The sequence below is a fragment of the Monopterus albus genome, unplaced genomic scaffold (assembly GCF_001952655.1).
Source record: "Monopterus albus unplaced genomic scaffold, M_albus_1.0 scaffold185.1, whole genome shotgun sequence".
NCBI classification, from domain to species: Eukaryota; Metazoa; Chordata; class Actinopteri; order Synbranchiformes; family Synbranchidae; genus Monopterus; species Monopterus albus.
In genome coordinates, this window is record NW_018128065.1 from 154,793 (window position 1) to 169,812 (window position 15,020).

Genomic DNA, 15,020 nt, shown 5'->3' on the forward strand with positions numbered 1-15,020 from the left:
GTCAGTGAATGAACTGCAATTTAAAGTAGTGATGTTGTCTGTGGATTCAAATACAAAGGCACTGCACTCCAAGAAATCAAATATCACCTTTTTATTTAAGCTGATTACAGAAGCTTCTGTTGCAGTTTGAGGAGATTTTGAGGGCTTTGTTTCAAGGAAGTTGACTTCTTGTGACAAACAAAGTGTTTTAGTGAAGATTTTTTTATTTATTGTTTCTAATCCATTGAGGTTAGAAACCTCTTCTTCAGAGACAAAAACATTGTACAAAGTTAAATCCAAAATTACAAGAATAGTAGTAAAAGTGACATCAAGCAGACAAAAAACTCAAACATCTAAACTTCTGTGCAAGCTTCCATATCCTGTACCTGGTTAACCCACATTCCCGTTTGTCTCAGGTTTGTGGAACCCTCCTATTCCCTCCTATTCCAACCTCTCTCCTTTTTTCTACATCTGGAGCCTGTAATCAGGTCAGCTGACTCAATACCTCCACATTCATGTCCTCCTCAATCACAACCATCCTAACATCCAACACTTCTTCACTGCATCAAACCTTTAAACTCACTGCTGTGCCATGGTTCTTGCTTGTGAAAGGTATTCTCTCATTCCAATGCTTTTTCTCTTTGAAGGAAAACATCTGAAACATGGATTGAAACTCATCAAACACATCATTCTGGGTGTAACTGCACTTCCTGTATCCCTCTGCTACGATATAAGCCACTGTGGTTTTGTTTCTAGTTAATCATTCAGACTTCTCAGATGTAATGTGGTCTTTATTCACTGATGTTTTAATGCTACATATAACACCTTCACATTTCCACATTAAGGAGTCACTGCTGCTCACTGTCCAGCTGAGTACAAATCCAGAGGACTCGGAGAGGGGGATGTACTGTATGTCAGAGTGGTTTTCACCGTGATCCGTTCAATTCTTTATTTCAAAGGAAGAAACATTTTAAACAAGCCATTAAAGGACACGAGTCCAATCTACAACATCTACACCAGGTCTTGTTAGGATGTTGACATTACTGTGGCTGAATACTAAACTCTCCAAGTCTCAGTAGTATGGCACCATTGTCATGCTGTTTGAGTCCAGTGTGTTGTGATGAGAGCACTAGTTACACTTTTTAAAAAGCAGAACAAAAAGAATCAACCAAGGAGTTTGATACTTGCATTTGTCAAAGCTTGTTTGTATAAGCATCTTTTTCACATAGTTAGTTAATAAGTCACATCAACCATATTAAACATATCAAACAATTCTGCTGTAGAAAAACAAAGGGAAGGAAAAGGAAATGAACCACGTGTGTATCACATTTCAACATAAGACGTGCTAATACCAGTAGTAATGACATTAGAACAATTACACAGACATCTCTTTTCTAGTTGAAATAATCCGACTGTCACGTTCCAGTCCTTTCTCTATGTACAAGAGACATTCAGATCTGTGTCCCACCAGCAGAGACCTCTCACCCTCAGACTCACATTTGGCTTTTCCAGCCCTGCACACACCTGAAATTACTGACCTGATTTAGTGACAAGTTTTCTACCTTTTGAAAGGAACAGTCTGACATTTTAGTGAAATATCTTGATGATGCTAAATCAGGGGAGAAGACTGACATACTATCATACCTGGCTTTACTCTGGACTTCTCTGGAAGCTCAGTTTATTTGCTTTGTTCAGCGTCTTCACTTTACCTGACGTTTGGTTGAGAGAGCAAACAAGATGGCAGATGTTATCTCTAAAAATTCGAGCTTTACTGCACTGTAATGGATTTGAGTTTGGATCCAGTGTAAAACGGTTTCCCAATTCCCTCACAAGGATGACAAAGCATTTCATGTACTTTTTTTTGAGAGATCAAGAATGTGTACTGGCTGTAGGACACGAATACATACAATTACATTTAAGTGACTTCTACTAATCAAGCCAGTTAGAGTAATACAATGCCCAAAATTAAAAAGAAAACTCACCCAGAGGTTCAAGATCATCAACATTATAAACAACAAGAAAACAATTCAAGAGGAGAAAGACAAAAAAGATGAAACTAACAGCTATACAGAGCTGTTTGTGCTTGTGAGGACATTAACCCATCACCTGAAATGTTCCTCAAGTAAGAGAAGATGCAAACTGGTCCATTTTGCATCAGTTGTTTCAAAGATAAAAACAAACAAACAAAAAGGGTCTGTTGTTTTTATAACCCCAGTGTCCCTGACTACACATCTGCATTATGTTAAAATAAAGTGCAAGATATTTCTAGTCATATAGATGAATCTCATTATTGACAAGTAAAACTGTTCAACAAAGAAATCACTGAACACTGACAGATTAAATCCCTGTAGCATGATGGAAAAACTAGCAAAGCTGATGTCCTGTCAACTGCCAGGACCAAAGACACCAGAATGTTGCACTGCCTGTGTGGTTGTGTGTTTTATTGTGCGATCAGATACAAATCGAAGCAAAGAACTCTAGCCATAAAACCAAGCTATGATTTTAAACCAGGAAAAACTGGAAATATCTGATGTAAAACATAAACTCGCATGACAATGCTTGGTCAGATCCTTGTTTCAGACCCACTCTTCTCTGCTCCTGCCTTGTATCTGAATGTAGAATTATAAAACTCAGGTTCACAAAAACTCATGTTGACCTTAAACTCAGCTTAACACTCTTGACTGCATCACAGTAAACAGAAGACTCATGATAATACAACACAATGATCCCCTCCACAAAAAACATTACACATTAAAAATGAAAGAAAAAGAAGAACACACAGGCCTACATTTATTCAGCTGGGTGTGTTATGATGTCTAGATGTATAAGGCTGGTCCAGGGTCATGCTGTGTGACCGCTCCTGGTCATTTGGTCAGAGATAGAAACCGGTGGCTCGTGGGGCGAGGAGGTTGGACAAAGTCTCGGGACTGGGCATCTGGACAGCAGGGGGCGCTGATCCATTCCCGCTGGGCAGAACACAGCCTCCTGGGCAAGCACTGCTCAGGATGCAGCCGTTGTCAACCTGCACAAGGCAAGAGGATATCATGAGTACAGAGAGCTGGGAGGAACATCAAAACACCATCATATATTTAAGGAAGTGTGAGTTGAAGCAATGGTCTTTCCTCAAAAACAGTATCCCTGATGTTAACTCTGTTGTCACATGCTGTGGATTTTCTCTATAGCACTTTTCAGACATGCACTGGAACCCTGAAATTCTCTAGACATTACCTGGAGGAATTGTATGCGAGAGCACAAATGTCAGAGTCAGCTGACCCAGATAAATGGACTTTATCTTATGCGGCTCCCTAGTACAAAGTCAGAGTATTGTCTGAGTGAGCCAGAGCGAGAAAACAGCAGCGTATAGTCTGGAGCATTCACAACAAGCTAATGAGTGTGTTGAATACGTTCTATCATGTGACTGGCGTGAAACCGGAAGAATACAATCATCCCCTGGTGAAGAAAAATGGTCATTTACAATGAAGACACCAAAGAAAATATCTAAATTGAGACACAGTGAGATTTGGGAACTTCTATCGTTAAGAGCTAGCACTGAATCGTCAGACAAGGCAAGAGACTTGGTTGTTTATGACCAAATTACAAACTGGCTACATGACCACATCATGTCCCGCCTCTTGTGCACTCTACGCAGGTGCCACCTCTCACATAAACCAAATACAGTATTTCCAGTAAGTGAGAACAGGTCTGACACAGACTATCTCCTGTTGTGTGCTACATGTATGGAAGGGAAACTCTGGACAAAGTCCAAGAATGAGCTTCCAAACTGTTTTAACTAGGATTTTGATACAATAACTATATGAGTGTTTCAGCGACCTCACCTTACTGACACTGGGATCAGGAGGCATCTCAGAAGTTGCTGTGCCAAAAGGTTCCAGCTGACCGCAGGACTTGCCCGCTCCCAGGATCTGCTCCAGGGAGGCACTGGGAGGAGGGTACTGTAACAGGCTGGAGGGATCCTGAGCCAAAGGAACTGAGATCTGCTGGTGCTGCACCCCCTGTAAGGGTGAAATCACAGATTCTGTCCCATGCTGTTGTCCACCTGTCCCAAACGAGCCACTGCCACTAATAGTGTAATCTGCATTGTCAGTATCAGGCATGCTGTAATCTATGCAAGAATCTAGTGAGGTGTCTGCTAGAGGTCTTTGGCTGCTATCAAGGCAGGGGATGCTGCTTAGGCTCTCTCCGAATCCACAGCTGTGCCACTGGGAATTCCCAGCTGAGTGCTCTGTGCTGGCGGTGCCACAGAATCCACAGAGGTTGGCAGCCTTCTGTTTGACACAGCACTGCTGCGAGAGCTGCTGCTGCTGAAGGTAGTGCTCATGAGTCTGCTGCTGACAAAGTTCGCCTTCCAGCTTCAAGGCCTTGCCACTGAAAATAGTCTGTTGGGTGCTAAAGTGTTCCAGTTGTATCTCCGCACTAGCTAGGATGCCTTGGGCTGTCCATGGTCCACTAGGGTTAGGTTGATTTTGCCCCAGCAGCTCTCCATTAGCCACCGTATCAGCCAAATGGTCACTCTGCTGATCCCAGTCCACCGCCACTTTACCTGACTTCAGGTTGAGGTGCTGCTGCATCTGCTGGGACAGCTGGACAATGGGAGCCTGCCCCATGAGGGGAAGCTTATGGGGAGGAATATGCATTTGTACACTACTATCAAAGGTGGGATAACTCTCTGTTGCTGAGGCTGGACCAGGAGGCACCTGCCCTTCATGCTCTGTGGACTCAGTCTTTCCCACTATGGAATCATAAATATATGAGAGGATCTCGTGATTTGTCAGCAGGTCATCCAAAGTGGGCACCTGTTCCTGGTCCATCTCAACTCTGATCATGCGTTCATCTAGCAGCAGCAGTTCCAGGTCCTCAGCACTCAGCCCCAGACCTTCCAGAGCCCCAAACAGCTCACCATTTGAACACCCACCCTCGTCTGCACCCTCAGTCCCTTGGCCTTCCAGTGAGAGGGAGTCCAGAGTAGCCAGCAGTGGGTCGAAACCGATGCTCAAGTCTGTGATGCCTGGACCAACTGCCCCAGTGCTCGACTCAGGCCAGGCCATTTGGTCCTCAAAGAAGCTGCTATGGAATGACATTTTGGGCTCCAGGGCGGGCTGGCACACATACACTGACTCATCCTGACTCATAACTGCCCCCAGCAATGAGCTAGGGTCCAGACCATCGATCACCAGCCTGTCAGTCCGACTCTTCTTTGTCTTGCCAGTGTTTTTTTCATGGGTTCCATCTCTGAAGCCTGCAATGGGATGGTTGGACTCATAGAGCAGGGCCTCACCTGTAGCATAGGTAAAGGGCAGATGCATGGAGCGCTTACGCAGGTGTTCTTCTCCCTCTTCATCCCTGTAAAGTCAGAAAACATTCTTATCTGGAGACCTGACCAAGGCAACTCATTTACAAAGCAGGAACGTTTATATTTTGTTTTTGGCTTGAACCCACTTTGCTGTTATTAAAAGGGTAAAGTCTTCAGGTCTTACATACATCAAATTAAACATGAGAGGTTATTATTTGTCTGCATATAAACTTTTGATTATGAAGGATCTGTTGCTGTTTGTCTAGTCTGTCTTTGAATACAACGGGTCTGTTTTGTGCATTTACAACACAAGCTAAACAAACAGGAACACACAGAAGAGGCCTCTGGGTGGCGATGATGTAGTCAGGTTTGCCGTTCCTGTAGACCAGCCTGGCATTAGCCTGGACCCATTTCCAGCGATTCTCCTTAGTGAGAAGCCTGAACACAGTCAGACCACTCTCCCCAGTCTTTATCACTGCAAATATGGAACACAAACAGTTATGATGAGTTAACTGTCTAACAAACCTAATCTAAACTTATTTTCAGCAGCAACAGAGGCCACATTTTGCATATTGGTGACTCCTGAGTATTAAAAGGTGGAAAGCCAGAAATCCTATAAGGTTACTTTATGTAAGTCTAGAACAATATGTTCATGTTTACCACCCTGGCATGTCAGTTACATTTATACCAAGTAAAAAAGATTTAACATTGATGAATAGTCCCAGAGCCTCACAAGAGGTGCAGCTACAGTAAAACAAGTCCATTGGGTCACTGGGGAGCATGATTTCATTCAAGTTCAATGAAATGTAACTGTCCCGATTGAACAAGTGGAAGTTATGGTTTGATCTTACACATCACATTGATATTAAAAAAAACATTTCTTTTAACCGTAGATGGATCACTGACCAGGCCTACAATGCACAGGCAGTCGAGGGCCCTAGACCAGAGAACTATGAAGGGATTGGTAAATGGTCTTATACTTGTATAGCGCCTTTCTATGCTTTTACAGCACACTATTTGGCCATTCACACTCACACATTTGTGACATCAGAGGGAGCAACTGGGGGTACAGTGTCTTGCTCAAGGACACTTTGACTGGATAAGCCGGGAATTGAACCGCTAATCTTCCGGTTAGGAAACAACCTGCTCTACCTCCTGAGCCACAGCCACCCCTAACCTTTGCTAACCTTTCTGTTGGAAAGTCAATCAAATGACTACAGAGAAGCCACAAAACTACAAAAAGACTAAATTGAGACAGAAAAATCCCCAAAAGACAACAAATCAGCTACAAATAGATGCAAACTGACAAAAAAGTAAACACAAACAAATAAAAATAAGTGCTAAATGACTACAAAGACATCAAAACCAGACAAAAATGAACACAAAAAAGTTAAAAACAGAGGCAAAACAACCACAAGAAGACACCAACTGATTGCAATCCACATGGTTGCTCAGTCTGTGAAGTAGGGGCTTTTTGCATGTCTGTCCCTAGGGCCCATTGTCTCATAGTCCATCCATGCCCTTAAGCAACATGTCACAGCCCATCTTGTACCTAAACCAATCTTTCTTTTCCATGTGCACAAAGTTGAGAAGCATGGAAAGTAAAGTGGGAAGGTACAGTGGGTGAAATAAAAAAAAAATCCTACTTAACATAACATAATATGATGTTAGTCTGAGGAAGAGGTCTGTCAGCTCTTCTGTTCTTACATCATAACAGTAAGCTCTAGACCTTACTGTGTAACATGTCCTGAGATGACTTTTGTTGTGATTTGGCGCTATACAAATAAAATGTGATTGATTGATCTTGATTAAAGTACAGTGACCCTGAGAGTGCTCGGTAACACACCTGACCTCTGCAGTGTTTGTGTGGTGCTGCTACTGAATGAATAATCTCTGATGTTTTGCTCATGCAGTGGAGTTGTGGGCCCTATCCTCTGCTGACGCAGCTCTGCAGCTTTCCCCAATCTGCTCCCTAATCCAGCAGGATTACTTGTGAAAGCTGTCTGAACTCTCTAATCATTTTGGGCCAGTTTTCCTCATCTTCTTTCACATCACAGCCTGTTGGTGAACATCAAAGATGGATGAATGTATATTACACATTGTCTTCATGATAAAACTGCTTCAGACTACATAATGATCACCTCTTTTGTGCCACCTTAACAATGTGTTCACATGCAGTCACCTGTATTGTAAAGCTGCAGGACAGATGACAGTGTGTCTTTGTCCATTAGGTCCAAAAACAGAATGGTATAAAATCTGAGACACTGCTGTTTGATCCTCAACAAGACTTTGGATTTGGAACTTAGGCACACTCACCTCAGCTAAAAGCATGTAAAAAAACAAAAAAACATGCTTATGTAAATTATTTTTTAAATGTTCCCCAATGAAGCTGTCTTGAAATGTGCTTAATGAGGGCTGTACTGATGTTTAAGGCGCTAGCCATACATTTACAGCCCTGGTTTGACTCCAGCTGCAGACCTTTGTTGTGTGCCATTCACCATCTCTCCACATCATTTCCTGTCAGCTCTTAACTGTCCAGTGCCTAATAAAGCAATAAAATACCCCCCAAAACCTAAAATGCATCAATTCAAAATATGATTTCATTGGTCTTATGAGAAAGATCCACTTTCCTCTCTACAAATATTTACTTTGGAGAAAGTCTCCTGTGCTGGATTTTAATGTGCAGTTCACGTAGATAGCAGTAGAGAGAGCAGCTGCAGCCTTAGGACCACTGCAGATGCAATTCAAAAACACACAGCTGCAGATAAAGTTAGAGAGAAATGAACTTAGTTGTTTTCTGTCAAGCAACAGGGTGAAAGAGCTTACTTCTGATGTGGTTCTCTGCACAGTGCAACATGTCTGCTGCATGGATGAACTGATAGCCAGATCCTCGTACCCGCAGTTCGGCCTCCGTGTACCCCAGCACTATCTTCCCCCTGCACAAAAAGACCATCATTTACTAGGCACTGCTCTTACTATGTCATATCTACCATATAGGATCAGTAAATATCAGTTATGAAGCTCCCTCTGCACAATTATTCACAGTTATATAGTAATTCCTTCTTTATCCCAACAATCAGTTGGAGAACATCTTGTATCAAGTGCTGAGAGAGAGGAGAATTCACACAGCTCAATAAGACATGTTTGGAGCGTGTTATGTACGTATATGTTAAATTTCACTCTCATTACTTTGCATCACAGGCCAGGGGTGTGAAGTCCAGCTTGTGTTTGGTTCTGAAGATCATGTTCTTTGTCTTGATCTCCAGGATGGACGGAGGCTGCAGAGGAGTGGCGATGGCAAACAGGGCGAGCTGCGGCGGGGCCTTTCCTCCGTTTTCATGCTGCTGGTTCTGTCCATGCAGAAACATGAGCCTGCCCTGAATGTTCAAAGCCTGTAAAATCAGGAAATTAATAAAGTTTAAACCAGTTGTTTTTTTATGTTTTTCCATTGGTGCCACAATAAATGTGATGGAGGTGTATTTTAGGAAATACATCCCTATCTACCCCATCTAGTCCCACAACTACGCTGTATCTGTATGAGATCCATTCCCTATTGTGTAATCCAGTTCTCTGCTGTTCATCCTCCATAAGATCTGAATGCTGACATTTTCATAAATGACTGTATAAAAGCTACATGTGTCTTATTTACTGTGCATGATAGTGAAAACAAATACTTTAAATCGTTGCCGTGGAAAGTGATCTGAACCATCAGGAGTGGGATGTTGGATTTGTGAGAGCAGGTGGGACATTTTAGACTGTGCTTCTTTGACAGAAACAGTCCTACATAGACCTCTACTTGTGGCAGGCAGACAGACAAGTCAAGTAAAAGGCCACATATTGAAGTCTAGTCCCGCCAGCTCTGGATAAAAATATACCTTTAGTCTGCAGGGTTTCTCCTTATTGTGTAACCTACCAGAAAGCCGGAGGAGTTACCCAGCAGGCAGCGAAAGCGACACATAAAGCTCCTCTCCAGGAAGGACGAGTTCTCAGGGGGAAGCTGTTCAGGGTTGTAGGATACCAAAGCTGGACTGCTGCCTGGTTCCCTCTCTGTAATTACAGAAAATATGATCTGAAGATTATACAGTCAGTTGAACTTGAGAAACTGTTGTTAAAAGGCCAGTGAAGTAACAATAACAATCCTCCAAAGCTCTGCATCACTCTGTATTTGCAACATACCTTTGAGTGAAAGAAGAATTTGATCAAATTCCTCTTGAAATGATATCCAGTTCATAAAGTCATCTCATTTGTAAATACATCTTATTGAGTCATACAGAAGATGAAGATGGTCTACTGTGACTTTAAAAATGTGTCTGTCACATCTATGGTTCTTCCACAGAGAAGCAGTGCTTCTTGACTTCTGGTGTCCTGAGTTGCCTTAATAATGTCACAAATGTGAAAATGAAGTGCACATATTAAGAGCAAGAACATTAGATTGACATCATTGTGCCCTCTGTATTTATTCTTCAGTTCAGTTTAAATGTTGTCTCATACCATCAGCTGTAGAAAATGCACTTATTTTATTTTACTTAATGCCTGAAACTGTCTCTGTCATAACGCCAAGTGATAGCATTTGCTGCAGTTTTAAAGAGGACATAATGTGAAAATGAAGCGCACATATTAAGAGGAAGAACATTAGATTGACGTCATTGTGCCCTCTGTATTTATTCTTCCGTTCAGATTAAATGTTGTCTCATACCATCAGCTGTAGAAAATGCACTTATTTTATTTTACTTAATGCCTGAAACTGTCTCTGTCATAACGCCAAGTGATAGCATTTGCTGCAGTTTTAAAGAGGACAGTGCACACACGTCCTCGGTGCAGGAATGGGTTAGTTGTGTCAGCGCTGTGGGTCTTAACCTAAACACACCATTCAGAACCAAAGCATAAAGACATAAGCATCTTAAGTACAGCTCTGGGACCACTTTGCCTCTTAAGTCACCGTGACGATTACAGGATCACATGACCTGGGGATGATCTCACAGTTCAATGCTTAAACTGTGGGTACTTAACCATCTAATATTGAATCCAAACATGTATGCTCACACACAGACTGTGGGCTGCAGTGGAGCAGCACATTTAGCTTTGGTGCAGTTCTACTGAAGCACATTATGTTTGGACAATAACACAAACACCTCAGCCAGCACATTTTATACTTACAAATGTTTGCAGTTAGTTGCAAAATTTGAGCAAAAGGTGGCCAAATGAACAAAATCTCTGCAAATTTTAAAGAATTAACAACCCTTTCTGCATACATTTCAGAAACATGACCAGGAGCCAAGGTCAAATAAAACAGAACCTTCATCTCAACAAACCAATCTGATGTGTTGTTCATTTGTCGTGGTTGCCCTTCAGACAAAAGGGTTGGAGACCTGTATTCAGTCCCACCAGGATCTTGATCTTGTGGTTTTGTTGTAGCCTTAACAATAAACTCATTCAGGTGGAGAGTGAGTCATCACCTTGGGGGGTGTCCTGAGTAATGGCAGAAGGAGGATCCAAAGCCCAGTGCAAGTTTCTCCTGAGCTCCTGCTGGTCCTCCGTGTGGACCAGTTCATACACACTCTGGCGCATGACGTCCGTCTGTGAAGAAGAGGGCGCAATAAGTCTATGCTGAAATAAACAAGTTACAAACAGAATAAAGGTAAAATTACACATCTGAAAAATAAAAAAAATGTCAGTAAATCCATCAAAATAATATGAATCATATGAGGTTGCTTGACAGTGATTTGTCGCTCTTGTCTGTGGCGTTTGTCTCCCCAAACAGATTCATTTTGATCGATTAGATTTATTGACTCAGCACTGTGGTGCCTGCATCAAGGTTCAAGGGCCAAGGTTTTTTGTCTAGGTGCACCGGTTTCCTCCCTCAGTCCAAAGATATGCAGCGTAGGTTGATTGGCGACTCTAAATTAGACATTATCCAGGCGTACAAACATCCCATGTTTAACATTCAAATTGTCAGTTCAGTGGGAACTGATGATTCACTGTGGTGACCCCTAACAGGAACGGCCCGTTACTACAAAATGTAACTTCCTCTCCTTAATGTGAAAACAATCTAAGTGTGTGTAATATGCACTTGTATAGTGTTATGTGAGCTTTGTCATTCAGAACACAGTGTTTCAGCAAGCAAGGCACTGCAAAACATGTTACTACGATCAGGCTACAAGTTAAGCCACAAGTGTTGTCTGAGCTCTAGAGACCCAGACCACAGATTTCCTCATGTATTCACATCAGAATAAGAGGAGGTTCCCCTTCCCACACTCTGTTTGTATTTCTGATTGTTCTGTTTCCACCTGTCTCCTACAGGGAATTTTTTGCGCTACCACTGTTGACAAAAGTCTTAGGACTATTTAAGGACTAATTATTTGAGGTGATTAGAAGTGTAAATAAAGAGTGGTATTGATAGGATACCTGGTGGAAGCCCAGGTAGTCCTGGATGGTGTGAGAGCAGTAGAAGATGGTCCCATTGGCAGTGACAACCAGGATGAAACCGTTGAGAGCCTGTGGTTCAGTATAACATTTATACAGACAGTTAGCAGGTTATTGTCAGTTGTTGTCACCAATAATCAATTCTACAGCACAATTAAGACATTCTGCTCTGTTTCCTCCATTTTCTGAGTCTGAATAACAGATATGCTCACAGCTCTTCTATAATTCACAATCATCTGCTGTGAAAAAACCAACTCAAACTTCAGAAATAAATTGTGCACTCCTCTGCCTGTGAAGCGATAGCTCTTCATCTCCCCTCTCATCCTGATGAAGAGGGGGAGGCACGCTGTGGCACACTCACCTCCTCACTGAGTCTGTTTCTCTAAACGAGCTTTTGTTTCTCATTACTGACAATCTGGGGAAATGTATTCTGATCATAATAATGAAAGCTCACTGCCAGGGGTGGGGACTGTGGGCCAGGCTGTTTCCTCTCCTCTCTCCTGGAATGCCAGTGGGATACATGCTGGGAGTAACTAGACTGGAAAATCAGCGACTCCAGCCAGAGAGCTTGCTCTCCACTCAATCACACATACTGAGGACACACAACCACCCTGAACGAGGGGAGGGTTTTTTTTTTCATGTTTTGACTTGAATCAGAAACAGGCCTGTCCGTCATCTTTTCTTAAAAACTGTACCGTGGCTTGAAATTGCAGCAAAATGTTTGGATTTTCCAACAGAACAAGGGTGTGGCCACTAGCTGTCTAGAGAGCTCCACTCACACCCCATCTCTTTGCCCAGTTTTGGATTATCTGTAGGAGCTGGAGTGAAGCACTGCCAAGATGGCGACAGCCAGACTTGAGCTTCAAAACTGCTCTTCAGAAAACCAGTGGGTGATGTCACGATGGGTTTGTCCATCTCTAATATACAGTCAATGGGCTTTACACCAGATTTTGGACTTTCTCCCTTTCAGCCACCAGAGCATTAGTGAGGTCCAACACTCACACTCAGCCTTTCATTCCATCTCTGAGGTGTTGCATGGGTTTGAAGTCTGGGCTCTGAATGTACCCTCGGTTGTAAAACTGACCTGCAGCAGCAGCTCGCCTTCAGGGATCCTGGTCTCAGCCACTCCTGCTGTTTTATCGTCGTCATCATTCACGCCAGCTGGAGATGCTTTGTTACGACTGTTCAGAGCAACTGTACAGAGGGACACACAGGGCAGGAGGGTGGAGGTGGAGAGAATCAAACAAGCTTTAGTCTCTGGTCTTCCTCATGTTTAGTGCACTAACATTAAGTCGAAGTGCACAACTTTTACTTTGTCTGACAAGCTTGTGTGATGCCTGCTGTAACACCAGCACATCAGACAAACATCACAACAGAAACACAAATATCTTGTTACTGTTTCAGCTATTTTCATCATCACTTTGTCATTTTCATCATAGGTGACCTAGTTTTCACTTCTCATTTGTGAGGATTTACTGCTTTTCTTTGTCAAACACGGTTGCAAACACAATACACTGTATTTGATTCCAGACGGTTTGATGGACAAAAACCATTGCAAGGTATTTTACACAGCAGTTAGAATTTTTTTCTTACATTATTTTGGATCAAACTATCTTTTGTTGATTGAGAAAATAATATTTAGTTGCAGTGCTGCAAAAATGGCTGTCTTTATCTTAAAGTTCTTGTCCTTATAAACATAATTTGAACTGATAATGCAGATGTTTCAGATGTCATCTACAGGAAGTGATTCACAGGAACCATCACAATGGAGAATAATATACATTTCTGACTTTAAATAAAATGAATATATAAATGATATATTCATTATATATTTGTTTGTGCATAGTCCACAGTATACATAAAGCATGAGGTGCTTTTTTTAAAATGTTTTATTCAAATGTCTGTTTTATTAGTTTCATCAAATGTGCAAGCCCAGTTTGTAGCGAAGGGAAAAGTTACCACTTCAATCATTTTCTACCTTTTTAAAATAAGGTCAAAGAAATATTTTTTCTTCTGATGGGAAAATGGCTGATGTTGGAAGACTTATTATTTATAATGTTATAATAATATTATATATATACTATATATATATTTTATGTTGCAGCCATAAGCCTGCAAGTCCACAAGGAAGTGAAGTCAGTGTGAACAAAAAACATGCACAAATCAAGTGAAGATTTCAGGAGTTAGGGGCCAGCTTTTTAAGACAGCTTTTTGCACAAGACAAAAGGTGGCGTGGTGGTTAGCGCTGTTGCCTCACAGTGAGAAGGGTTCAGGCCCTGGCCAACCTGGGGCCTTTCTGTGTGGAGTTTGCATGTTCTCCCCGTGCTTGCGTGGGTTCTCTCCGGGTGCTCCGGCTTCTTCCCGCAGTCCAAAGACATGCAGCATAGGTTGATTGGTGTCTCTAAATTCCCCGTAGTGAGTGGTTGTTTGTCTGTGTGTTAGCTCTGTGATGGACTGGCGACCTGTCCAGGGTGTACCCTGCCTCTCGCCTGCAGATGGCTGGGATTGGCTCCAGCCCACCGTGATGCTGTTTGGGACTCTGCGGTATAAAAAATGGATGTTTGCTGGAGAATAGACTGCTGCACAAGACAGCTCCTTCAGGCGTCACTATATTTGCACTTTAATGTTGCTCAGTTCCCAAACCCAGACCCAAACGTATTGTGAGGGTCTGTTGGGAACTTTTAGCAGAATCCCCTGTCAGAGAGATCTTCAGCTCCCGCCTCCAGCAGAGCTTTGACCAGATCCCGGGGGAGGCTGGAGATACTGAGTCTGAGTGGACCATATTCTCCACCTCCATTGTTGATGCGGCCGTTCAGAGCTGTGGCCATAAGGTCTCCGTTGCCTGTCGTGGTGGCAATGCCCGAACCTGGTGGTGGACACCGGAAGTAAGGGATGCCGTCAAGCTGAAGAAGGAGTCCTTTCGAGCCTGGTTTGCTCGTGGGACTCCTGAGACAGCCAACGGGTACCAGCAGGCCAAGCGGGCTGCAGCCCAGGCGGTTGCGGAGGCAAAAACTTGGGTCTGGGAGGAGTTCGGTGAGGCCCCAACTATCAGTTGGCCTCGAAGAAATTCTGGCAAACCGTCCGGCGCCTCAGGAGGGGGAAGCAGTGCCCTGCCAAAACTGTTTACAGTGAAGGTGGGCAGCTGTTGACCTCAACTGGGGACATTGTCAGATGGTGGAAGGAATACTTTGAGGATCTCCTCAATCCCGGTGCCATGTCTTCCGATGAGGAAGCAGAGGCTGAGGGCTCAGAGGTGGACTCGTCCATCACCCAAGCTGAAGTCACTGAGGTAGTCAAGAAGCTTCTC

The 15,020-nt window shown here is 42.9% G+C and overlaps 1 protein-coding gene across 1 annotated transcript in view; it reads right to left on the reverse strand.

Annotated features, from left to right (window-relative positions):
• Positions 1-254: 254 nt before the first annotated feature.
• ahr1b (aryl hydrocarbon receptor 1b) overlaps positions 255-15,020 on the reverse strand; it is a 36,279-nt gene continuing 21,513 nt past the window's right edge. Inside the window, exons 3-11 of the mRNA XM_020617113.1 lie at positions 12,798-12,907; positions 11,696-11,785; positions 10,747-10,867; positions 9,204-9,337; positions 8,480-8,682; positions 8,117-8,226; positions 5,624-5,765; positions 3,816-5,340; positions 255-3,001 (exon numbers count right to left, since the gene is read on the reverse strand). Of these exons, the coding sequence (XP_020472769.1) occupies positions 2,852-3,001; positions 3,816-5,340; positions 5,624-5,765; positions 8,117-8,226; positions 8,480-8,682; positions 9,204-9,337; positions 10,747-10,867; positions 11,696-11,785; positions 12,798-12,907 (2,585 nt within the window). The 3' untranslated portion in view covers positions 255-2,851. The remainder of the gene's footprint in view (positions 3,002-3,815; positions 5,341-5,623; positions 5,766-8,116; positions 8,227-8,479; positions 8,683-9,203; positions 9,338-10,746; positions 10,868-11,695; positions 11,786-12,797; positions 12,908-15,020) is intronic.